Source organism: Pezoporus wallicus, unplaced genomic scaffold (assembly GCF_028554395.1).
Source record: "Pezoporus wallicus isolate ANWC-B61680 ecotype Strahan unplaced genomic scaffold, APGP_CSIRO_Pwel_v1 contig_6658, whole genome shotgun sequence".
Lineage (NCBI taxonomy): Eukaryota > Metazoa > Chordata > Aves > Psittaciformes > Psittacidae > Pezoporus > Pezoporus wallicus.
Window position 1 is genome coordinate 6,850,001 of NW_026642312.1, and position 26,779 is coordinate 6,876,779.

Here is a 26,779-nt window from a genome sequence, read left to right on the forward strand (position 1 = left end):
TCTCCTACCTGAGAGCCTGGTTCCCGTCCCAGAGCAACTCTCTTCTTATCACTGGAGATTTGAAGTTCTACTAGTAAAACCAGGGTGTGAATTGGGTTGTGACTCTCCTCCAGAAAAATGTCTGTCTTTTCTTACATCTTCTTGTGGTTGTTCAGCCTGGAGAAAAGGAGGATCAGGGAAACCTTATAGTAGTCTTCCAGTACCTAAAAAGGGCCTACAAGAAATCTGGAGAGGGACTTTTCACAGGGACATATAGTGACAGGACAAGGGAGAATGGCTTTAAACTGAAAGAGGGTAGATGTAGATTAGATGGATATTAGGAAGAAGTTCTTTACTATGAGAGTGTGAGACACTGACACAGATTGCCCAGAGAAGCTGTGGCTGCCCCATCTCTGGCAGTGTTCAAGGCCAGATTGGACAGGGTTTGGAGCAGCCTGTCCTAGTGGAAGGTGTCCCTGCCTGTCGCAGGGGTTTGGAACTGGATGTTCTTTAAAGTCCCTTTCATTCCAAACCATTCTATGATTCTATGAAAATTTCTCCAGTGAATCTGGCATTTTCATGGGAAACAAACTGCAGGTATTAAACCCAACTTTAGTTTGTGAAAGGATGGAGATTTTAGTAAGAAAACCCTTCTTGGCTTCCATTTTTATAGTCGTAGCTCCAGCAGCATCATCCTGGCATGAACTGAATTGGCACTTTGCCCCCTTCCTCTCTTTCCTCATGTCTTTAACTATATCGCTGGGGCAGAGATGAGGAAACTCAAGTAGAGTGAAGTTGAGGACCTTTGATGGGTTAGGCACTTTCAGAGCTTCAGGATAAATTGGGGGAATGTATGATACAGCCTATAGTTGATCTCCATTTATGACTTAACCAAGGGCACCAGCAGCAGTGCCGAAGCAGAACCTCAACTCTACAACACCTTTGTCTTTTCAGTTTGATGTGTCAGGTGTCTCTTTGCTAAAAAGAAAATAAAATAAAATAGAGACATCTCTCTGCCCCTAGATTAAATTTCATTGTTTATGCTTCAATTCTTATTTTTGAGAAAAAATATAAAATGAAAATGGAATAAATCTATGGCTCTTTACTCTGTTACATGACATTTTAATAATTTACCCCAATACTTGCCACTATGTAGGGTTTTTTTAGCTCCGTACCTTCAAGCAGTTATTGTTCTGGACGTGCCTGTTAAAAACTAAAAGTGAAATTGTTCCTCCTTCCCCTTGCCTTCTATTTCTAAATTCATTGGCAAAAGGATGTTAGTGAGATTGTGTATCTATAAGATTACCATGCAGCAGTGAACTTATCCTGGTGTAACAATTTAGAGGTAGTTAAGGCATGAAATACAAATATCACACTCTAGAATCCCAGACACAGAACTCGACAAATGTATCTCTTCTAAGTCTACTATTTCCACCTTGCCTTTTTGCATGCAGGGATTTCTGGATCATGTGTAACAGGAGGAAATCAAATGATAAGAAAGGAGTCATTAAAGCCAAGTTTACTAAGTTTTCTTAACTGCAGTCTCCTGCAAAGAGGGAAGCATACTAGATCTCTGGCTTCTGCCCTACCAAGTCTTTGAGGCTATTCTGATTCATGCTGACTGAGCAAATGGCTATTAATTTAACAAGTAAAAGATTGGTATTTGGTTAGTGAACCAAACAGTTCACCACAAACTACAAAAGTACTGATCTACTAACAGTTTCTGTTCTGAAAAGCAGCTTTGACTTATCTTCAAAGCATCTTAATTAGCCTGCTTATTGTTGGATGCCTAACTGCATACTAAGAAACTTTTAGTTTTATTTGCTATTTGTTATCTCATAGGTTTGATGGTATGTGTTTATATTGGTTCAAAGCCAAAAAAAAGCCTTCAGGTTTTTAGGGAAAGTGTTCTTCTGAATCCAGACTAAGTCACAGCTCAACTTCCTTTATTCTGACTGGAGCACAAGTTGAACTTTGGAAAGTGCAGGTGTCTTTTGATTACTGTTAATTTTTAACAGATTTCCTTAACCTGTATGTAGTGTCAAGAGACCTGAGTCTGATCAGACTGCCTCTTGTCCTGCAAATAAACTTCTTTTTTTGTTGTTGTTTTTGCTTTAGTTTTTGGAGGGATGGAGGAGATATGATGAAAAAGCTGAAATATTTCAGCTGTCTCTCCTAGCCCATGCTTTCTATCTGTAAGAGATACTTCAACTTGGCAATATGGGACTTGCATTGGAAAGTTGCTGGCAGCTCTTTGAATTCCTTACGTCCCATAAAAAGAGTGCAGAAAAATATAGGAATAACTAAATAAAGAGCTAAACAGTGAATGACAAAACCTGTTTAATAAAATTTCTGATTTTACTTTCCTCTGCTGTAAAATTCATAGTCCTTCTTTTCCATTTATGTAATCCACCTATACTCTTGCACTTGCACCCAGTGGGTGTGATTTCGCCCATTTAAGAGTACCCCAATGAAGCCAGCTTCACTTCTGCCAGTGCAGGACTGTTCCTTTGTTAATCCTTGAGTCCTCCAGCTGCAGCTTTAGATAGTTCATCTGACGCCATTCCCACCACTCCTGCTCAGAAGTTATTCCACAGTCTGATAGAAACGTCACTAAGAAACTGTTCCACACTCATTTTGTTGATTTAAACCTAGATTGTGCAAACAACCCAACCCAGCTAATTTGGGAGATGACTTAAATCTACCTGTTATTTCTCCCCCCTCATGATCAGTACAGATTGAAAACACAACGCTTTGCTCCATCCAGAAGGTTGGGAGGAAAACTTAAGTGAGCTGTGTATGTTTTAATTTTTCCTTTTCTGAGATGTGATTTCAGAATTAATGAATGTTTGTGTGTTAATGAGGGAATTCGTATTAGAAAACCCTCACTAATTTGCTAGGCCTTTGTGCCATGAAATTACAGTCTTTGCTGGTGCTCTGATTGCCATAGGATGTCTAATAGATTGTATTGGTGTAAATTAGTAACATCTTCATTTTGGAGACAAAGGTTTTATGTGAACATTAATGAGTTCAAATCCTGTTCTGGGCCTTTTTCATTCTTTGCTGTTAATGCAAAGACCAGCCTTTTAGTAATAGTCAATGAAACTAATCACTTAGATAATTCTTTTGGTAGTTGTTTCCAAGTCATGCTTTTGTTACAGATGTATGAAGACATTTTAAAAGAAGATCTGCAAGACAGGGATAGTACTGTGGGCAGGACATGTGTGCTGTGACTGAGAGCTAATCCAAGAAACCTCATCATTTCTGAAAGTTCATTACTTAGCGAGAGTTATTTTCCTTATTGTCATACATTCAGCACTAAAACTTTTATCTGCAGGACAGCAGGTTTTGGTCCTAAGAATGTCATGTTTTCAGTACTGTTTAGGTCTTTTTGCTAAGTTGTTTGGTTTGTGGTTCCTCTTATGGTATTATTTTGAAATAAGACTACTCTGACTGATGCTACTTTCTTCACTACTAGGAAAGGAAAGTCCTCCAGTTAGTGATGTGCCAGATGATGCAGATGAACCTATGCCTGTACCAGAGGACCTTTCAACTAGTACTGGAGGACAACAGAGTGCCAAGAATGACAGATTCTTGGGTAAGATGACTAGTCCACTCTGATAAGAAATATTAGTACATAATATAATATGCCAGTAGTCTTAAAGCACTATATAATGAGGTGGTATACAGGCAGGTCTTGTGAATTTTCATCTTGTTCAGCACAGGATGACTCAAGTGCTTACTGTTTTTTGTGCAACCTTTTCATTGAGAAAGGCATTTTGAAGTACAGAAAGCCTTTTCATCCACAGAGAAGTTAGTTATAAAGATCCTACTAATCTTATTTCTAAAGTGTCACTTATTGCATGAAGTTCTCCCCAGGAAAGATGGTTTTCATTCTGCATAGGAGATGGAATTAAATATGTGGTTCCTGGTCTTCTGAACTCAGATTTGATAAAAATTTAGTGTGAACTCTCAGGTATTTTTATTATTATTTTTATTATTAATTTGAATGCTATCTTGAATGTTATCTACTATTTAGATTTCTCTATAAATGCCACATTAGTACACACATAGCATTCATATGTTTCAGATTCCAATGGCTGATCTTCATTTAGTCTTGAGTTTTACTAACTGGCAGAACTTTACAAAGCACTTGAATTTTGTTCTCTTAGGAAAGTCCACAGCTGATAAAATTTGTTGGATAAAGATAAGCTATTTTCCAGAAACAATTTTACAAAATGATAGTTCTTCTTAGGGATCCCAGACTCCACACCATGGACTAGAAACACTGCTGACTACTGCATGCACCAACTCACATATAGTCCACTTAAAAAGACTAAATGATATTATTTGAGTACAATCCTTTTTTACTAGTAATAAGAAAAAAAAAGGGGGGGGAGGGTCGGTGGTAAAAGCACAGTGACTCCCAGAATACTGTGATCAATGCCCTCTATGATAAAAATATTTCAGGAGAGGAATGATTATCAAAATATGTTTGTTTATCCACAAATAAAAGTCCTGCTCATATTTTTTACATTTCTGTACTAAGGCTCAGGGTGGAAGACTGCTTACAGAAAGACTGCAAGTGTCTTTACGCATTTATTGTCTAAATAAGTCTGATAAAGGTCAGTAGGGTGGAAAAGGAGGCCACAGAAGATAAAATAATCAGGTCAAGGTAGTACAGCAGAATGGTGTTAGCATTAGGAGTAGACCCTACTCCCAAACTTCAGGACTACCTAGTAGAGAATGCATCTTGTGCATCTTCACTTTATTTAACACTTGATCCCCTCTTTCCAAAAATGTGAGCATAAAGTTCAGCTCCTACATGCATACTGATATACCCTATGAACAAATTGATTTTTAAAAATGCTTTTTAATATCTGATCACTTACCTAGTGTTTTGTTTCTCAGTTCAAAGCTTTTTGGACAAAATCCTGCTTTTACTGCTTGTGTATTAACCTTTAACCTTGGAGTCAAAATTTATCACCCTTTTTCATCAATTTACCATTTTAGAGATCAAGGATTAAAGGAAATAAGCTATTTTTTAGAAAAGAAGGATAGGCTCTAGCTTCAAAAAAATCTTTTCTCGCTTCCTCCATCCTGAAGACTGAGGCTTGTATGTGGTGCTATAGACCTGATAGAGTGCCATCTGAAACATATCACCTGCTCTGAGAATGAAGACACAATAGAGACTTCAGAAGTTAAAGTACTCAAATGACCGGCCAGATTTTCTTGGGTGCCTTCAGATTTTGAGTGTGTCACTTAAAATTACTAGAGAGGGTGCAAATGTCATAAAGGAGGTGTCCAGAGGTTCATGAAGTGTATGCTTTGATGTGTTTCCCCAGACAGAGGCACCCAAGATGTGTGTTGCTTCTGACCAATACAAAAATGATAGCTAGTGTAAAAAGGTCATTTGTGGAAGTAAAGTCATCAAAAGTTTCTAGTAATATAACCCAAAGCAGCTCAACAAAGCAGAAACATCTTAAAAGACATGTTCTGGTCACTGCTATATCTCTTCATTTCCTTGTTGAGCTTGCTATGTTTTTAATGTTGTGACTCCCAGAATGACACTATGTGTTCAGCAGCTTCTTCCTGCAAGCTTAATTTCTGATGCTTATGTGCTTCTTCCTTCCTTGTCATCTTCTCCACCCCAAAGTTCCTTCTCAGACTGATCTGATGCCTAAAACTTTTTTACTGTTTTGTCTTCTTACTCTGCTCACCAACCTGCTCTACAGTTAATTTTTCTAGAAAACACAGGGAATGTTTTCAGCCAAGCAAAGAACTGGTTTCTCACAGCTCTTTAAGGCACTGGAGACTCTTTTAGGATCTCTCCTAAATATCCTTTTGAAATTATGATCTAACTTATTCAAAAGTACACATCCCACCTAAATTTCCATTCAGAATTGGTGCTTTGCAGCCTATTTTGGACACGCAGCCCTATTTCCCATGCTAACATGTAACATAAGAGCTGATTTGAAATATCTTCTGCTGATTCTTACTGTCTCTATTCAAGTTTCAGGTTAAATATTTGGTGCACCTTTTGTGGATAATCAGTACTGAACATCCTGTATGTGGTAGAGGTTGCAATTTAGGGCTGTTTCTACCCTGGGACTAATTCAAGTCATTTTTGGGAAACTAATGATTCAGTGAGCTGTAGGCCAGACCTTACTTCATGAAGAAAAAGCCATTTGCTGTAGCTGCAGTATTTGTCTAGAAAGGCAAGCAGTACCTTCCTTTATCAGTAACTGCTTGTACTGTAGCTGGCCATCAATGGATAAAAGCCACTGATGCCATCTCACAGTGTTACTGGCCTCAGAAAGAGGCTGTGGGCTCATCATTTCTGCACAGGCGGCTGTCAGGTGCTGAAGATGACTTCCAACTCAGAAATCAAGGGTTTCTCACTAAAAAAAGTGATCATCATCATTGTCACATGTTACAGTCTGGACCTGGAATATATAACACGTATGTTCTTTCTGAGACAAGAGGTAGAGAGAACTCATCTCACAAAATTTAGTTGAAACTCTTGAGCAACTGACAGAAGATGCCTAAAGTAACAACTCAAGGTGATCTTAGACATCAGTAGAAGACAGATGAAATTTATATGAAGTTAGAAACTCGCAATTTGTTTAAAATAAAGCACACTAGTACAGGAAGAGATATTAAAAGCAAAGAGGTTTTTGTTGTTTTTCTCCAGTGGAAAATGTCAAGTGACTGGTGTTGCCTTCTTCCCACAACCCAGTTACTGAAGAAGAAGCCTGGGAAGTTGCAGAGCCTCAGTGCCTGGCATCACTGACATTGCCTTTGCATCCTGGGGATGCCATGGGCAGTCAGAGGTGGTAATCTGCACGAGTAACTGGTTTCTGGTGCAGGCAAGCATCCTCACTCTGAGCTTCTTCAGTGCTTTATTTCCTTAAAAGGAACTCAACCATTTGAGAACATGGACAGGAGCATTGCTGAGGGGCCACCAGGCAAACCACAGCAGCTTGCCATTACATAAATCCATTGCAACCCACACATAGCTGGGTGGAGGCAGAGTAAAAGTGTGGAAAGGCTGCAGACAAAGGGGAGAAGGGAGAAAGCCGAAAGGGGAAGTGCCCCACCCCAGCTTGCAAAATCAGTCCTGTTACTCAGACAGGTTCAGCTTGCTGTTGCCCTGGCATTTCTTGAGGGCAGGAAAAGGGGCTGAGGAAAAAGACTGCCAGAGCTAAACATCTTTGCGTGCTCCTCCTATAGAAGCTCATTCACTACGAAGGAAGTATGTTGTGTATAAGATGCACGTGTGGCTTGTGTGCACGTGGACACGTAATCATTCAGAGAACTGAAGTAACCTGGAGGGCTCTGTAATGTGCTTTACTTGCTCAGGTTTCAGACAGGCATCTCTGTTGCTCAGAAGTATGAAACCTTGTAGGAGCTGACGAGCCATTGTAAATTGTTGCTAGTAATTGCTGTCTCACCTGATGTAGCCCTACTGGCTCTGAGTGCAGAGAGAAAATTTTTTATAAGATGGTTTGGGGAGTCATTTTTAATCATCCACAATGAAACAAGTCCTTGAAAGTCCTACTAAGGAGGCTTCTGAAGGAATTGGAAGACTTGTAACTAAATATTTTAGGAACTTTTAGAAATAGGGAAGTTGGGAATCTCCCATCTTGTTGGTCCAAAGCCCCTGGTTTTAGTCCCAAAATATGGACTGATATAGTATGCTCTGAGAGCCTGCCAGTGTGACCTATCTGTTCTTAAGAGGAACACAGCAGATATTTCTGTCTGGATTATTTTCATTTTGTATGCAAAATTCTTCTGGGAATCTTTATAGAGAGAAAGATGGGGGTGGTTTACTACATGGGAGAAGGCATATAGCAAATTTTATGAATGCCCTTATATATGATGTATAGGATATATGGTATATACGAGCCTTCAAAGGTATGTTTTGCATGTGCACAGTGTGAAAGTGTGTGCTGGACTGAAGTGGAGAGGACCCAGGTATGCAGGGCCATTGGGAAGCTGAGGAATTAGCCACGCTCCCAGAGACAAGCTCTGCTCAATGTAATGACTTAGGACTTCAAAAAAAATGTGCATGAATTTTCACAAGGTCAGTAGGAAATGGCTGTCTTTCGAAGGGCAAATTTCTTTATCAGATTTGAAAATGCTTGCTGCAAGTAGTGAGGGTGAACATTTTCAAAGCAAACTTGCAAGTACTTTCTAGAAGGAAGAGTGAGCTAGTTTGGAAAGAAGAGCTGTCACAGTCCGCACACAGGCTGTGCTGCATTAGAACAGTTAACTCAGCCTGCATATAAGCCAGGGCAGAACCACTGTGTAAGCAGGCATGTAAAAATTCATCTTCTGCTGCAATTGAAACGTGATAAAATCAAAACCTTGAGAGCAGAATTAATCCTAACAGGCTATTGTACTTTTGCAGTGATTTCTCTTTAGTTTTGTGAGTAATTATTTTACTCCTGGCCCATTTGGTAGGAGTATAGTTTCTTTTGCCACTGTGTGGCAACATGATGTTGCAGTGAGTGGTGAACCTATGGGGTTTTTATTTCACTGTGTAGCTTGTGTAGCTGTGGCCAATTTCATGGGCGCCTGCTGAGTACTGCTATGTTTTCAGAGGGAAACATTAGTGTAAAAGCCAGTGAAAGCTTGGGAGCTGTGCACGTTTTGTTTCTGCAGCGTTGAGAAAGCAGCGAATATCAACTGGAAAGATGCAGTGTGTTTAGCTGTGTGGCTTTTAGGTACGGATACTGAGCCTGCTGATCTGATCTGCAGTTAGAGTAAGTTGTCTTTATCTGAGCAGAAGAGATGTGGCTCGGAGATAAGCCCCATTCTAGCTCGGGAGTTAAAATTATCTCGCAGGATCTCAGCCACGGCTGCAGCACAACTCAGAAATACAAGGCTCTGGGTGGAAGAGGGGCATATTTTAAGCTGGGGGACACCTCTATAACTGCAGCTTGCTAAACCTCAGGCTATTTTAAGGGAATGAGTCTGCATCAAAATGTTGGATGGCCCTCTGAATGCCAGTCATCCCTTTATTCTGTACTATATTTTGCTTGCTTTTTGTTGTAGGCTTGTTTTCTCTCTTGAGCAAGTTCTCGTTCAACCCTAGTGCTCTTCAGGAGTGTATGCTGAGTGAAAATCTTAACTGATGGACTCAGGTGCAGTACAGGGACCACCTACTTCTACACAGTCTCCATTTTGGAACAAGCTGCTGGTTTGATGTTGTTCAGCATGTCCTCACATTTCTGTAATTTCAACTCCTGCTTTGGTGCCTCTCCCCTGAGAGAGGAGAGGTTTCTGGCTGCATGGGACCTGCAGTGATATTCTTCCATCAGGTGTGAGCTCCCCAGGTTCTGTCCATTTGCAAAATGTGCAAACATATTATGACCATGGCTGTATCCCCAAATTAGAGGTTTGCAGGGAAGGGTTTCCAGCATGGTCGTGCCCTTTATGCTAAGGAGTGAGAAATAAAAGGAGCTTCTTTTTGGAGCTCTAGTCCCAAAGCCAGAAGCAAGTACCACTCATTGCAGCAGGATAGAGATTTGCCCCTGAACCTTTCTGATTGAGCTCACTAGGTGAGGTTTCCTGAAGCCTTTGAAGATGGTCTCTCCAGAAAATGCTTTGCTCCACGTACAGCAGCTAGGTATGCCATAGCAGCCAGTGCAGGCTCACCATCAGCATGTTATTTATGGTGAAGAAGTGTGATCACAGCAAGCCGATAACTTGTGAAGGTGGATCAGCCAGCACTTCAGAATTATGGCCTCCAGAGACAGCTTGTTGGAAACTCTGTCCTGCATCATCTAAGGTCCTCCCTGAACAAGCAAGCCAACAGAGCAGCAGCCTCAAAGAGACAATGTGAGACACGTTGTGCTGCTCCCTCCCCCCCTAGTAAATGTTTTCTGAGTTATAAAGATACACATGCAGGGAATGTAGTAGAGTGACCCATTTGGTGTGTGCTTCTTTATAACTGTTTTTTGGAAAAAAAAAAAAAAAAAGTTAGGATAGTGTCTAGTTCTTGTATCTATTGTGGTTTAGGGATGTGTTTTCCAGAAGCATTTAGGTGTCTAAGTTATAGGCATGAGAAGAAATCTCAAGAAGGAGTATATCATCCCACCATCAGCCATAGTAACACCACAGGCACCAAATGGGACTTTTGGAAGTGAGTAACTCCTACTCTTTTGATGTAAATAAGATTTCAACCTGGGCATGCCAAAATCCTTACCTAAAAATGGGATTCAGAAAGCCATTGAAGGTTTGCAGAGAATTTGTAAATGCAGAGCAAGAACAGAATTACTCTTGATTTCCAACCAAAACAGGGCTGATCCAAAAAGAAAACTTAAGATCCATGATTTACTCTGGTTTTCACCTTCCATTTCCCCTACAACTAACTTCTAGACTATTTTATGGAACAAAGTAAGAACTCGCTGGCTCCCTGACCCCTCCTTAAAAAAAAAAAAATAAAACCAGTTAAGAGCTTTAAAAGGAATTGTTAATTCCTTCATATTGCAGAGTGTATCTGCACAGGATTTTGCTCTCCCTGCGGATTAAGTAATGTAACAGAAATGTTTAATGCAATGGAAAGGTGGGTTTTAACTAAAGTTGGTGACACTTTCAGCTTGTGTTGCAATTAATAGAAGAGGAAATATTCATTTTCCATATTTCATCATTTAAAAACATCCTGTATTTGTAAGAAGCTGTGATCATGATCAGCCAACATCCCCATTATGGATTTGAACTTTCTAAATCTTTGATGATTTTTGTGTTTTGGTTTTTGTCTGAGCTAAGTGTTTTGCACTCTGGATTTTTAATAACGGTTTGTGTTTTTTTTTCAGAGGGAGATCAGTCCCTTCCCATTCACAGTGCTGTGCATCTCAGCAATATATGGACTGAATTATTAAGCCTGTTTTTTCCTGCTGTAAATCTGTGTTGCAATGCTCGGAAGTGGTGGCAGTGGTTGGTGTTGAGGCGGGATGGTTTCATTAGCAGCGAAATGGTGACTGCCAGCTAGGGAACACTGCTGTTTCTGCACCTTTTGCACTGCATCTGGGCTTAGGAGGTATCTTTCCAGGTCTTTCCAAATGAGACTTTATTTTTGAGTGAGAACCACACATGCGCATATGAAGTTCACTATGAAAAATTTACTTGCCTTATTAAGCAAGTAGGGTAGACTGAGACCCACTGCTCGTTTTTTGTGCTCAGATTTGCAAAGGGAAAGAAACACCTATGTGGCCAAGAGAAGTGTCAAATAGTCCATTTCCCATTCCTACCCTGACCCCGACCTCTCTGTATTTACAATTCAGGCTGTGAATGCCTCTGTCTCTCTTAAGCAGAGCAGCCCTCCTGGTTTCCCCAGGCAAAAGCCATGAGTGAAGAGATGAGAACATCCCTTCCACACTGACATGGCATTTTCCCAAGCTGGGGTTTGTTCTTTCTGCTCCTAGAATTCAAATAATTTTGTAACTGGCACGTCCCGTCGCTGGACATTGGAGGGGAGGTGAGGAAGCCCTGAGGGCCAGCATGGTCGATGGGACTTTTTTTGCTGCAGGTGTGGACCTACAACAATTTGTCTAGAAGTCAAACAAGGAACTAGGCTTTTCTGGGGATAGGTTGAACTTCCTGACCATTTGTCCACATAATGGCAAGTAGAAATAAAAATGAGAAATTATAATTGTACTAGTAAAATACTTCAGTGGCTTTGGAGCCCAACACTTGGAAAAGATGGGGAAGGAATAATGGTAATGAGGCATTACCTCTGGTGTAGCAACACATTTGTTTAATCTTACCACCACATTGCTAGTAGATCCTAGTAAAACTGGTATCCTATCACAGGCTTATTGTGGTGTTAAGTGGAATTTTTCTTCTCCATGCAAAACAATCTAGGGAAGTCTGATGCTGTTTATTACTGTAATTACACATTAATAAGTTTGTACATTAACTGTACAGTGGAAGAATTGCTAATAATCTTTCCTGTGTGCCATGCAAGAGACTGATTTATGCAATACACGATTTAGCCCTCAGTATTGAGGAGACAGTGCAAAAATATTTTTCATTTCTAAAACTTTTTTGTAATTCATTTCTGCTCCTTAATACGCTCTTTGAAGTTTGAAATGGCAATGCATTTTCCAGCCAAGAGGAGCCATTTATGCCATGTTCTCTCTTTTACATGTGTAAATGCACACACATACACACATATACATATAAAGATATGCCTGTTAGCACACATAAAATTGTATGGCTGCAAAATCAAATTCCTCTCTGTGTATGTCTGTGTAAAAAACCTTAAAAACCAGCACATGTATGGAAAAGAGCATTTCTATTGAAAGTTGAGCTTTTCTCTCTTTTAAGAGGGAAAGATCTTTCAAGTATACACTCCGCAAAATAAACTTATGTCATGTAGATTTATTTTTTTTCAAACCTAAAAGAGGAAAAGGTTAGTTCCTGCTAATTTGTCTGTATCCCTGTAAGAAACCTAAGTGTAAATTCCATTTGGGAAGTGGGCAGCAGCTGAGAAAGATCTGCTAGTACCCATTGTGGTTTTTGCAGTCTGCATAGAGCTGCTGGGCTGAGGCTGCTGTGAAGGCAGATGGGGTCATGGTACTAGAAGGACCACAAGTAGCTCATGAAGATAGGGGTTGCTGAGGAAAGGAGAGAGACATGCACCCCGTCTCAATCCTTCCTGCTGGTGTTTGTTATCTGAACCAGTGCCCTGGAAAGACACTTCTGCCTGCTGCTGCTGGCTCTGCAGTGAAGGGTTTCATGGGCTCTTGGATCCTCCCCTGCAGTTCATAACTGCTGTTCCTTCCAGCATTCAGACATTTTATTTGCTTAATTTTTTACAGTGTTATTCATGTAAAGTCTGTGATGGAGAGCGAGAGTTACACTAATGAAGTGTTTTTTTCCAGAACACTCCTTTACAGTCCTGTACCAAATTTAGGATTGCATAGTGGAGCTTTGGAGGACATCTAGTCCTCACAGCAGAATGATAGATGGCTGACCTATTGGAATAACCTAATGAAATATAATATCTTATATCTCTCACTTGAGATACAAGTTTCCACTAAAAACAGTTGCATCTCTAACTCAGTAACTTTCTTAGAGATTTGTCAGTAGGTGAGTGAACAATTACAAAAACATGATTACAAGAATCACTTTTTCCCTGAACCCTTCTACTCTCTCATCCTGGAAAGTGAGAGTGATATTCAGGGAATCTTCTTATGTGCATCTTGGGGAGCTACAGCTGGGTGTGAAATATACCCTGTCACAAAGGCCAGGCTAGTTGAGCAAAATGCAGTCCCTAACCTTTGTGTGCTAGGACTGGTCTTTTCTGTGCAATGGTGGTGTTTCCCCCCATCTTTTTTACCCTCAGTAAGACAGAGCACAAATAGTTTTATTAGTTGCATACTTCCTGAGAACACAGTGATCCACACATTCTGGGCTGCGGGTTGTGTTTTTCACATTCAGGCATATGATGGGAGTTCATCAGATAGCAATGGGGAGCTCTAGCCAATAGCACATTTGCATCAGCAGAAACAAATTTCACAAGACTTGCTGGGAAGGTTTGCCGCAGCGTGCAACAGTCCTGCACTACCAACAGCCACTGCACATTCATTCGATAAAAAAGATGACAACAGAGAATGAAACTTTCAACGTTCTGTTCTACAAACACTTGAGAAGCACATTACCCCAAAGGAGTGAGCCTGTGGCTGACATGGTGCCTTTCAGGTAAAGGAATTTGAAGCTGTGGATGAGCCATGCTTCATTTGTCCTGGTGGTAAGGAGAGCTCTCAGCACTGCACTAATGCAAGTGACAGTCCTGGTATTTAACAGTTTCCAAGAGTCCAAAGGCCTGTCAACATGATACTGGGATCACTGAGAATTGAAAGCCTTATGTGCTCAGTAATGTTCAGGTAGCACAATGTTGTCATCTTGTGTTGTACAAGGCAGAAACAACTTTCCTTGAGATGCTGTCCTCCAAATGAAGAAAGCATCATTTGCCAGTCCCATATCTTTGCCTCTGGTTGATGACCAGTTTACCAGGTAAAAGTTAATTTTTCTGAAGACAAAATCTGCACATTTGCTGCAGCCTCTGACAAACCTGACTGGCCATTACCTTGTTCAGCCTGTATAGCTCAAACTGTATTTCTGGATATATGTGTTCCTAAGTGGTGGAGTTAGCAGGACTTCATTTCCCTTCTTGACCTCACTATACTACACAGTGCAGCATGGCCACAGCACAGATATCAAAGTTTACTTTGGCTAATAATAAATAGCAACTTCTGTAGAGTTGCTTTGCATTTTAACGGGGAAGATTTTTTACACTTTCAATTTGCCTCACTCTTAGACAAGCCACACTGTCTGGGTGTTAGTATGAAATTTCAGTGCTTTATGAATCCTGGACTGGGTAGTACTGATGTACTCTCTCTGGCTTGGTAGGGACAAGGAGTTGCAACTTGGTAGTTCATGGGAAAGTAGAAGGATTCCTACTGTGTAATAGCATATTAGGGCATATATCTGGGTATTTCTACACTTAGAATCCTTTGCATTTGGTAAAAATGCAATGCAATGTCTGTTGCTTTTCAGTATTTGAAAAGCATTTTAAATATAATCTGGGCAGATGCTTTAAAAAGAGACAAAAGGATTCCTCCAAGTAAAAGGCACTTACACTGTCTAGGACACATGAGTAGGAGCAGAGAGGAAGTCTGACAGAAACTTTGCCTACTAGACACTTTCAAATATTCCATAAATGCTGAAAGGGCAGGAAATGCCAATGCTGATAGCCTGAACAGATCACCAACCCTTATGGGAGGCCAAGTTTTGATCATTCTCTGAATGCGTGGCACCAGTTTCATAGCACAGATCTTGTTTTAGTTGCATATAATTGCTTGTGCATACTAGCTCTTACTATTTATCTAACACTGGGAAGGGGATTGAATTAAGCCTTGGATGTTTCTACTGCCATTTCTCTCCAATGATTTTGTTGTTTTTATGTATGAATATATGTTGTGGCACAGGGTTCCAGGAAAAGGAACAGAGCTCTCTTGCTCTAGAAACTGCAAACACCAACAGCATGTACCAAAGTGTTCACAATCTAATTAAGGTTATATGTGACTGATTAATTAAGCCTTAAAAGTCCTAGCCAAGGTAAGTGTGAGGTAGGGTACAATGAGATGTCATCAGTTGTGCTGCAGAATCTAAACTATAAATAGTATTCTGGAGTCCAGAGAGCAAAGTTTTCTAATAGCAGCAGCAAAGTAGTCTTCTGTGTTCTTCCAGGGTGCAGTGGGATTGGTTTAGTTCAAAGTTTAAAACTTTGTTTTAAACAATGTGTCTCTTTAGCTTGAAAAAAAAGAGATCAAAAAATATAAAACAAGTATATAAATTTATATTTAATATATATATTAAATATATATTTAAGATATATATTATGTATATTTAAATATAAATAATTGAAGGATTTGATGATGGTACATGAAGGAATAAAATAATATTGGCAGTGAATGATTAGATCATTTGGGGCATCAGGAAATAATTAATTTCCTGACTTCTAATTAGTGTAGATGTTATTACAGAGGAGCAATCCACTCCATTGCTTAGACTTTTGGAAAAAGGGGAGAGCTGATTTCCAGCTCCATGCCTGATATGTGCCAGCAGGAGTCCTGGATCATGTCAGTGCAATGAGTGTAAGTACAGCCTAGTGCTGGCGTGACAGAGCACTGCATGAGGCTGGTGCTAGGAGAGTGGGCAGGTGAGGATAAAGTTGGGATAGAAACCCAAATTTCAGGGGGTCAAACCCATACTCTTGTCCAGGCTTTTCTCTTTGCTGAGATGTTTCTGAAGATCCTTTGCATTACAGAAAAATAAATACTCTAGCAATTTGGTTTTGGAGTGAGATTTCACACCTCATAACTGAACATGTATATACTGTGAATCTGAACTGGAGATGACACAGTTTTCAGAATTAAGTCATTTCCTACAAAAAGGTACAGGCTGAGCCCCTCTCTTGTTTCCTTTCTCAGACCACTGAGAACTTCTCCTATGTTGGCTACAGTGTGGCAGGAAATTAAAATCTGGTTTGGATGTTTTAAACAGCTTATGCTTTATTTTCTTGAGGTATTTGCCTTTGGGATTTTTGCATCTCTATTGAAACAGAGTGGTAGCATGGGAAAAGGCTATCTGAGGAAAAATAGCATTCCTCTTCTTCTTCTGCATCATTAGTCCATGGAAGAAAAAGCCTACTTTTTTACCTTGAACAAAAGAGAGCTGGCCAAGAGCTCCAAGCATTTGATATGGGGTATTTTATGGGTGTAACCAAGATTTATTAGGTTGGACAATAATCCTACTTTTGTATAATTCTGTAGGACATATCACAGACAAGGGTAGCATTTTCACAAATATCTAAGTGATGCAGCCTCTCAAGCTATGACTGCTGCCTGCTCCATGGTCCCTAGTCATCTTCTGTGGAACTATGGGTTACATGCCAGGAGGATGACCAGTGCAATGGTCAGAATCTGGCCTCATGTGTTAGGACCCTTGAGACGCTTGTACCCAGTTGTAGGAATCACTCTAGACAGCAACATAGCTTTTTAGTTTCCCTGTTAAAAAAAAAAGAAGTATAATCCCCATTAAAAAAGAATTGAAAAATGTGCAGATAGGGAAGTAAAGGCACATGATGGATTAAGTGCCTTTCCCATAGCCACACAGGAAGTCTGTGGCTCAGCTAGGAGTTGAACCTAGCTTTCCACTGTCTGAATCCAGTGCCCTGTCCCTCTTTGAGGCCATTAAATTTTGTTGTTCCTGAATTCCCTACAGGCTGAAGCAGAAGACTACTGCTTGTGAAGAAGAGCTTTGTTAAAAGATGAGTATTACCTGTAATGAGTGAGAAACCAAGAATAGTTCTGGATGAAGTGTTGCCCATTTCTATTGCTATTTAATGTTCTCTTTTTTCCAAGTTTACATCAGCATGAAAATCCCCTTGTGGTATTGCTCCTTAACCAAGCAAACTACTCATGCCTTTCCTTATGGCTACAATTGCAGTACAGGACAATGCTTAGCTATTTCCAGCTGTCCTGGTTTAACAATAAGTGACATTATGACTGGCTTGACAGGAAAATGATCATATTTCTGCCTCTTTTGCTTGACATGCCTCATCCAAATCAAATAGAAAAATTATGTCCATTTTCCATGGAAAGCATTCATAGCTAAGTTTTCTCTTACAATACTCACTTGATTTGACATAGCATTGTTTCTTGAACCACTGTATTACTGGTTTTTGTCTTTGCAAATGCTGAACTAAATCAAGAGGGACTTCACTGAAGTTTAAAACAGACTAGAACTAGTAAAGCCAGAAGGCAGGTCATGTCCCTCAAAACCAAAAGATGCATCAACCCTTCCCTGTAATAGGTAGGACATGTCAAGCTAGGCAAAACCTTCACAATGGTTATAGTCCATCTCACATACATCTACAAGGTATTACACAGCTTGGTCACACTGCCTTCCACTGAAAAATAATATCATGTGTAAACTACACCACTGTGAAGTAGAGGTATTGGTGCTGTATCTGTAGGGAAGTGGAAGAGCAGTCACAGGTGCAGGATGGGACATGTAGTCCAAGTCTCCTACAGTCATAACATCTAAGGGACTGTTGCTGTTTGCAAGAGGAATCTGCTAACTCCTTCCTACACAGGTATAGTCATCTCTTCTAGGTCCCATACATCCCAAAATGTGGGACAGAGGAGAGACATTAACTTTAGCTGAAGAAGTGGATGCTAATCAAGTGGCCCAGAAGATATTTCCTAATTCACAGATAAATGGTAGGGAAAATAGCTGAACCTCTTGATATTCTCTGTGCAAGAGTGTCTCAAAGAAAATGAAGCCTCACTAGTCCCCATTTCGTATCACCTTCTGACAGCCTCCTTTGTGGGGGAATAGCCCCAAATGGTTTTGAAGGAGCTCTTCCAACAGGGTAGTTTTCATGCGGTGATGAACAAATAATTATACCACAGTGCACCTTTGTGTAATGCTCTTCATTTACATGCAGGATTTCACCACTATCTTCTTGAGAAACTACAAAATTCAATTAGCCACCAGATAAAGACTGGAGTTTGACTCGAAAGGGATGCACAACTATCAGAATTGAGATATTCATAGAGGGTTATTTCTCAAGTGTTTACTTTCTACACAGGCTGTTATCAGACAAATTCGTGCTGAAAAGTCAGAGAAATCGGACAGTGTAAAAATCTGGGTCCTGCATTGTTCTTAAAGAGGTTTATCTTCTGCTTTGTATCTCTTTTGCCTGCAAATGGAGAAGAGAAAATTCTTCATGTGAATCTCAAACATTTTCTGCTCTGGCCAAGTTTCATTCTGAACAAGCGGGACAGAATAGTACATGATCTGAGTGGAAGGACTTCCTAAGCTGTCTCTTCCATCCACTGGCAGCCAGGCAGAATGGCCAGTTAGGCAATCCCTACTCTGCTTTAGCCAATTTCCTTCTGTACTCTTCCATCACTCTGTCCTCTGTGGCTGCCTTCAGCAAATAAGACCATTGCCTAATCAACCCTTCTCACCCTGTGGCTAGGCATTTTGAGGCCTTTTCTTCATGTTTGATTTCCCTCTTTTCTACCTGAGAGTGATTTGAGGAGTTTCTCCTCTTGGTGGATATGAAGACAAGGGAGAGGGAGGGAAGGCTGGTTCAAGTTTGGTGAAATCCAGCAGCACACAGAGCAGCACAGTTGGTCAGTGGGAAGCGGAATATAGGTCAAGCAGGTGAAAGTCGGAGAGGACTGCTGCAGAGGCAGAAAAGGCTAAGCATATATATTTTTTGTTTGTTTAAATTTAGTTTTTCTTCTGCTAAGCCACCAAGTATAATTCCTGGTCTGTGCTTCCCTTTCTGTCACTTCTCCATAATTCTTAGCATTTCAGTTGGGCTGCTGTCTCTTGGCTGCTTCCTCTTTTCCTGCTTTCCTATATTTCATTATTTGCCCTTCTTCCTCTTCAAGTGCTTTTACAACAGAGTGAGGAGGATGTGGAAACTAGTTACAATATGACACACAAACTGCAGTGTCACAACTGCAGCTCTTTGGTTTCACCTCCAGGATTGTGGAGAAGCAGGGCAGAGTGGAGAAGAAGGGCTGGGAGGCTGAAGGAAAGAAGGGAGAGATTTACAAACAAGGAAGCGAAATGACAGAAAGTCACAAGGTTTCCAGCTCGGGAACTTGGGATAATCGTTTAACATAATCCGAAACTGAATCATCACTGTGTCCTTGAATGCAAAGGAGAGCTGCCAGTCTGTGCCAGTCTAGGGGTCTCCCACAGTTCTGCTGCCACAGAGAAGATATAGCTCCCTCTACAAGATATACTAGACTAGACAAGATATACTACAAGATATGAGCTAGGTATGCACGGTGCACAGCTTGCAGCATCACCCTTTCAAAAACAGGAAAAAGAATAAAACAATAAAAACTCAAAGGAAAAATCATTCTTAGTGCCATGTCTGTTTAAACTTTTGGAAGATGCCATGGATGAAAATGAGGACATGTTGTAGCTTTCTTGAGATACCAGGAAGCTGGGAAAACTCGCTCCCATGGACTTTGCTCCAACTGTTTCCTAGGGCACCCATTAATTAGAGGTGTTATTTCCCTTCCCTTCTTTTCTTCTGTTTTTTTCTTGTTTTTTTTTTTTCTTTTTCTTTTTCTTCTTTTCTTTTTTCCCCTGGGGTCTCATAGAAGCCTCTCAACTCAGTTGGTTTAAATATACATCATAGCAACTGGTATAGGGCTTGCTCCAAACTTCTAGACCATGACAGATGCTATGGAGATAAACAACTGTGGGTTGGGAGGAAATGGGTAATATGTCCAGACTGCTCTGTGTGTTTGTGGAAGGAGTTAGAGGAACAGTAGATAGAGGTTTCCTGTTAAGCTGGACAAGGGGGAACCTGTGATGTTTCTCAGCTATGGCTGTAATTGGACTCAAGTTCAACAGCATTTTCAGTGTGGATTTGGTGCTTCTCCACATTCCATGAAAAGCTCAGGTTGTCTTAAAAATCTGAATACCACTAAAAGTCAAGGAGACGTAAGTTCCCAAACTGTTTAGATACTTTAGTATTGCTCTTCGCTGCCATACAGTTTCTTGCAATCTGTGGGGTATTGCAGCAGAACAAGGGTTTGGTAGTCTTCCCCTGCTGCAGATTGGAAAGCAATGCGTGAGCCAGCTCTGAGCTTTCAAATCAGAATATGCTAATCCATGTCCTTTTTGTTAACTGCTTCTCCACTGATCAATTTACAGGTTATAGCAAAAAGAGCTTGTAAGGAGCTAACAAATGCCTGCCTGCACATGCATACTAAACAGAGGCTGGTTCTGATTTTCAGAGGTGACTGGATGCCCAGAATTCAGATATGGGGCTTGAGAGAGTGGTCTGATTTCTCAGTGGTCAGGCTGATCTCTTTTCTGACAATCTAGTTTGATTAGTGTCTGAAGCTGGAGAGCCCCAAAATGTCAGTTGCTTTTGTTAAAGTCTTTTAATCTTTTGTTGATAGGCAAATGTTAAAATAATTGGTAGGCATATTGAAATGAGTGGAAGGGGTTAGAGAAGTTCAAGCAGTATTTGAATGCTGGTTAAACCATATTAGATTATTCTGTTCTTATTCGATAATTTGAGCCAGAAATGAAGAATTTGATGGAATGATTTCTGTGGCCTGCATTATGTAGGCTTCTCTTGTTCATAATAGTCAGTTCTTGGCTACTTACCATGATTTAGTCTAGAGTGGTTCTATTGGAAACCATTTAATTCAACTGCTATTATTTTTAAAGCATTTCCCCTTGAAGCTCTGTCAGCAACATGTTGGCTTGGGTGCTTTGTTGATCTATGCATGTTAAGAAAACGGTTGTCCTTTGATGTAAGGTAGTGATACTCAGTATGGTGATTGTGACTGAAGATTGTGATCTTGACTGTTTCCAATGAGTTTCAAATGTCGGATTACTCATTCAAGAGAGCAGTAAAATAATTTTAAGCCACCGTCACCAGCCTTAAAAGCATTGAAGATTTCTTCAAAGTTTGAGGAAGCTGCTCCTGAGTGGATGACATACTGGCCTTTTTCTGGAGGCATGATTATACCTGCACCAGAAAACCATCTAAACCTCAACTTTGAGGTCGCTTCTGTGGCATGGCTCCTTTATTACTTTGGAGATACCCTTCAGGACAGGAATAGGGACTCCTAAATTCAGTAGTTTCAAATCACATCTGAGGTGTGTTTGCAGAGCTAGGAAGTTCAGCTAGGATGCTGTTCCTCATGTAATATCTTTCACATATAGAAAACTCTTTATCCTGAACTTGTGTCATATATTTCTCCACATCTGTCTGAGAAACCATTTGGGTTTTTTTTTTTTTACAATCTCTCCTTCTTATTGAGCCAGGTGCTGAAGAAAAACGATGAAATCTAGGTTTTTCTCTTCGCACTGTGGTCAAAGATCCAAGGAAATAGTATACAGCTTTGTAATTACTGGATGCTAATGGAAGAGGCATCCTGCGTCAGGGATGACTACTCATAGTGCTAATGTGGTTAAAGATGGATTCTATTCAGGAAGGGGAAGGAGGGCTTCTTTTTCCTGAGGTGGACTGAGTTTGAAGACTTTCAGAATGATCAAGATCACTGAGTGTTTGAGTGTCTCCCAGCACCATTTTGGGTTTCTTGCTATTTCAGCACAGAGGACTGATTGCCTGAGGGGTACTCTGGTTCCTTTAGCAAAGCATTAGCTGCAATATGTGGTGAGAAAGAACTAATTTTGTCCTGACATTTTTATCCTCACAAACTATCTGGTATGTCCACATTCAGACAATTTCTTTAGGATTTGTGTAGAACAATTTGTGCCTCTTCCCCAGAAGAAGTAGGTTAGGATTTCCTTTCACTGGACTGCAATCATGTAAACAACAGTTTACATTGCAAAACTTTCTGGAAATATTTCTACAGCCCAAATAGAAAAAACTTCAATATCATGAAATTAATACTTCTAGAAGAATAATTGAGCACTCAGGATTAACGCAGGGTACCTCAGGATTACCTTCTTTGCATAGTACTAAGAAAGGTCATCTACTTTATCACTCATAAAGCAATAACTACATTTGATATGCTTTAGTCTAAAATAAACTTTCAGTATCCCTGGGGTTTTTTTTTCCCTGTCTGGTGAGGGGGACACAGAAGCTGTTGCTCTGCAAATTTGTTTCCTGAGTAGGCAAGATAGTAAAATTGTCGTAAAGTATTCCCTCAAGTTTTGAAATGGCTAAGATCCTCTCCATTTCATTATCTGGCCTCTTCTTGAAAGAGGAGACTGACAATGCACAGCCTTGGCACAGCACCCATAGGCATCTCCCCAAACCTAAACACAGCTGTTTAGTCTAATTTTAGATCCACTGACCCTTTGACAACTGGGGAACTAAGGACACTTGTGTAAAGTAGTGCTCAAAACGTCATTAAACAGTCCCTGGTGAAAGTCCCCATGTCTGTCTCACTGACAATGAAGGCACATCACATTGAGTGCTCACATGGATGGACTTGCAAGGCCTGATCCTCAGACAGGGTAGCTCTGTGCCACTTAAGGGACAAAATTAAAGATGTGCAAGCAGCTCACTGAGCTGGAGCAGGAAGAGGGGAAGGTTTGCAAGAGCTAACTTTGCATTCGAGGCAAGGGAAATTTAGGTGATCTGAAGCAATATACAAAACAGCTCATCTTCCTGCCTGTCCCAGTGTCCCCCCCTCCCCTGCACTGGCTATATGGCAAGCCTAGGAGCTGTCCTCCCCTTCCTACCACAGACCCTAAGACACTTCACTGCTCCCAAGTAATTTTCTTCTGTGGGGTAATAACTGCTGTCTTCAGCTAGTACAGTTCTGACCAATACCCTCTATACGAGTTCAGATTTTACAGTCTAAAAGCCTTAGTCAAACAGGCTTAGAATTCCCTCTCTACAGTAGAGAGATGAACTACAGTTCACATCTTTTGTGCGTAACTGATCATCTTAACTTTGTAGCTGTGCTTCACTCATATTTCTGCACTTGCTAAGCCCTTTCCTTTGGCTGGGAATCCCCACAGTATCCTTCAGTTTTGCAGCAGGGTAAGGAAAAGTCCAGCCATGACAGCATTGCTTCATGTAAGAACCTTCCTGTCTCTCCCATTTGTGAGGAGCTTCTTTGGTCTCCCTGTTAAATCTCAACATAGTCATTCCTCTTCTCCAAAACACTAACCTTTGCGGGTGCACATTCTTTTGTGTTCTCCCAGGCTGACATGTGCAACTGCCATTAACTAAAATTTTGTTGCATTAGTTAAGGATGGGTTAACACCCATGAATGTCACCAAAGCATGCTCTGTGGAAGGATTAGAGGAAGGGGATGCTTTATAAATGTTAGATTATAGCATAGCTGAGGCTATTCTTCTGTTAGGTAACTGTTGTTGTGTGGGAAAGAGCATAAGTCACATGTTTGTGACTACAGCAGGAGAACACAGATTCACAGGTGCTAGGTTCAGCACATAGCATGTGTATCCACACAGATATGTATCTGTGTGAGCTGAGAATGGTTTCATATATAGTACCATTTTTACCTCACTGTTTCGTATTATTACTTGAGGTTACTTTGCTTTTTAAAAATTTCTTGCTAAATGCCCTGTTGCTACTTCCTCTTTGTTTAATGCCCACATAAAAAAACAGATAATGGAAACAGAAGAGACAAAGACACTGAGGATGAGAAGCTCAGTTATTGCCATCATTTGTCAGCAAAGCTTTCTCTCCAGTTTAAAAATCTTCCCAGCTTATTTCTCAAAACAGAAAAGTGTCAATAAAGTCTGTTACTGGCAAGCCTGCAGCAGTTCCCTTAGCTTCTCTACCATGCAGCCAGTAAAGACACAGAGCACTTTGTATAGAGGAAGCATGGGTTACACATACATGTGGAACTTGAGAAATAGGTTTAGCGTGGCTTTTCTCGATAATGCTCTTTCTCTTGCCTTTAAAACTTAACTTTAGTCATAATTCAGATTACGAACATCAAACAGCCAGGTAGTTTACAGTCCTTTGAAAAAAAATCATCTTAAACCCAGTGCAAAATGTACCAGTAAGTAGCACAACAAACAAAGACAGTAAGTATGAGCTACATCAGCCTTTTGGCTTGGTTACACATCATTTCCTGCTGAAACACAAATTCAGAAAGATACGTGAAAAGAACTTAGCTTCAAGTGTGCAAGGGTCTTTAAGCTGCTTATTTTCACTGGTGCATTAGAGGATTCCCACAGGTAACTAACAGGATGTTAATGGGAGTCTGCACCATGGAGCAAATGCTACTGTTTGTACCTAGAGGACATACTTTGTTGGTTGCTTTGTTCACTTGTTTGCATTCCCTACAGTTTGATCTCACCGTAGCCCCCAGAAAACGATGTTGATGTATTTTACACTTTGCTCCTTGCCCCTGAAGCCGATTTGTTCATGCCGACGGGTGCTGGCACTGGCACACGGGGCACCTCCTGCATACCGGCTTGGCGCTGCCCCAGGGAGCAGGGCACCCAGCAGTGGGAGGAAATGGCAGTCGCGGGTGATGACCTGGGTGGAGCTCCTCACACCGCTTGTCCCGTGGGAGATAGCTTATCGAGGACGCCTGTGTTTCTGGAATAATATACATTTGATTGAAAGCCAAAATTAGAGTAGGGAAGAAATTGACTGCCCAGGGCTGATTGGCACTTGGAGTCAAAGGAGGCAGCACGGACCCCACAGTGGGGATCTCCTTATCCATCGGCACCAGTCTGCTCCTCTTGCAGGTGTGTCTCCACAGTTCTTGCTACTACTCTTCTTTCTGTTATTTTTGTTTCCCTTCAAAAAGCCAGCTGAGAGCCTCTCGTTAAGGAGCTTTCAGTTTTATCTGCTGCCCACTCTCCACCACGTTGCAGCTCGTGGTAAACACTGAAGTTCTCTCAACCAAAACTGTAAAGTGCCAGTGCCACTTCACTGGGCTGCCTTGCCATCCTCAGCCATCTACTTCCTGCTGTGCTAGTGGTCTCTGTCCTGCAACCCAGTGGGCGCTGGGTCCTGTCAGAACAGAAGCCCTACAAAACAGCTTGCTCAACATGGACTGCATACAGCCCCTTACATTTACTGATGTGTTTCCTTTCCTCCATAGCAGTTAAGTTGCATTGTAGCCTCTACCTTTTTAGGCAGTTCTGAGCTGCCTCTAATTTTAAGCGTTTTGCACATGCAGACACCACAGATGCTTGGTTAACTGGGCAATGCAGTGCTATATGTAGAAAGGAGAGGGCAAAACTGTTGTTTTTAAGCACAGTTAGATGCATCTGCTTTTTCTCTGGCTAAGTTTGCATTACTTGCACCTATATTGTGTCTTCTAAATTTTACTGAAGGGCTGAAGCCATTGCATAATTAATTATGGTTTCTCTGCCCAGAACTTTGTTGGCCTTTTACATCCACATGATTCTTCATGTCACTTCAGAAGCTCATAAGGGAAATATGCTATTAATGGAAACATAATTTAAGTTAAAACGTTGATCTTTGTTGTTTTCAAGCCTACCCAGTGAATACTGACTCCTTAAATATTCTGTCGACAAAATACTTTCTTATTTCTGAGAATGGCACCCGGCACCCTCTATCCACAGTGCTCTTATGTGGTAAGAACACAGCTGATGCCACAGTAAACAACTATGATGTAAAAAGAAAAGTGGGAAAGTGGATTTCAGGTCATAAAAAAGTGCTAGAGTTTGGTACTCTGTAACAAAACAGAAGTTACGTCTTCCATCAGAAATAACAGAATTGCTGGCAATATTCTGTTTTCTGGGGTTTGCACCTATGTAAAGAGGAAGAGATTCTGGCTGCTTTTGTTGACACATATTGACATTCTGAGGTGATTTAGTTTGGCCTGATAGAGTTTTCTTCATCTTATTCTGCCTTTTTTGCAACATTTTCTCTAATTTGTAGTGTTAAGAGTTTTCTCCTCCACACCATATCAGTGCTTATGCACTGTCAAATCAGCCAGTACTGTTGCAAATTCATCTGTCTGCTGCTTGAATACTTATGATGCCTTCATACAAAACTCTTGTTGGACTTTAAAGCTACCATTTAGACATCAACTAATAGCAGCAAAATACTTCTGACTTGTCTTGGAATAGCAACAGCAGCAAAATTCCCACTGGAGAAGAATATGACTTGGGAGGTGAATACCCCCTTCCAAATGGGATTTTGTCCATTTAAACCTGTACCAGTGCCAAAGTCTCCCAAAGCCAAAACGATTTTACATCTGGGATGAAGTCCTATAACTGTAAGAGATGGTAAACTGGCAATGGATTGAAAACAAATTACTGATTCTTCATTTGCCTTTTTTCTAGCTGCCTGTTTCTCTGCCCTTTAAAAGCCACCATCCACATCCTGTTTTCCAGGAGGTCCATTTGGTTTCTCCTTTCTCCCCACTACCAACTCTTTGACTCATTGCAAAACGCCTCCCTTCCCTCTCCGCATTGCTCAACACTTTCTAGGGAAGTCTCCTCTCCCTCCATCCTGCCTTCCTGACTGTCCCAGCCTGAATCTTGTGCTGAGCCAGATACACTGCTCTTCAGTGATAGATCATATCTCCCCTTTCCCCTTTGACATGACAATTTTTTTTTCTTTTTCCAAAGATTTGCACAAAGCACCTTTAACTGTAGAATACAGAACAGTCTTTGTAACATTATTTTCAAATGGTCTTCAGAAAACCCTGACTGAAGTTTCCAGTAGACCTCAGAGAGAAGGACAGACTCACCCAGTGCCCTGCTTTTGGGTAACTTTTCCACACTCTGA

General features: G+C 40.8%; 1 protein-coding gene across 18 annotated transcripts in view; it reads left to right on the plus strand.

Moving 5' to 3' along the window:
* IKZF1 (IKAROS family zinc finger 1) overlaps window positions 1–26,779 on the plus strand; it is a 102,588-nt gene that overhangs the window by 53,417 nt on the left and 22,392 nt on the right. For all 18 annotated transcript variants that reach the window (XM_057428864.1, XM_057428858.1, XM_057428860.1 and 15 more), the window contains one exon: window positions 3,458–3,577. In XM_057428864.1, coding sequence (XP_057284847.1) covers window positions 3,458–3,577 — 120 coding nt within the window. The remainder of the gene's footprint in view (window positions 1–3,457; window positions 3,578–26,779) is intronic.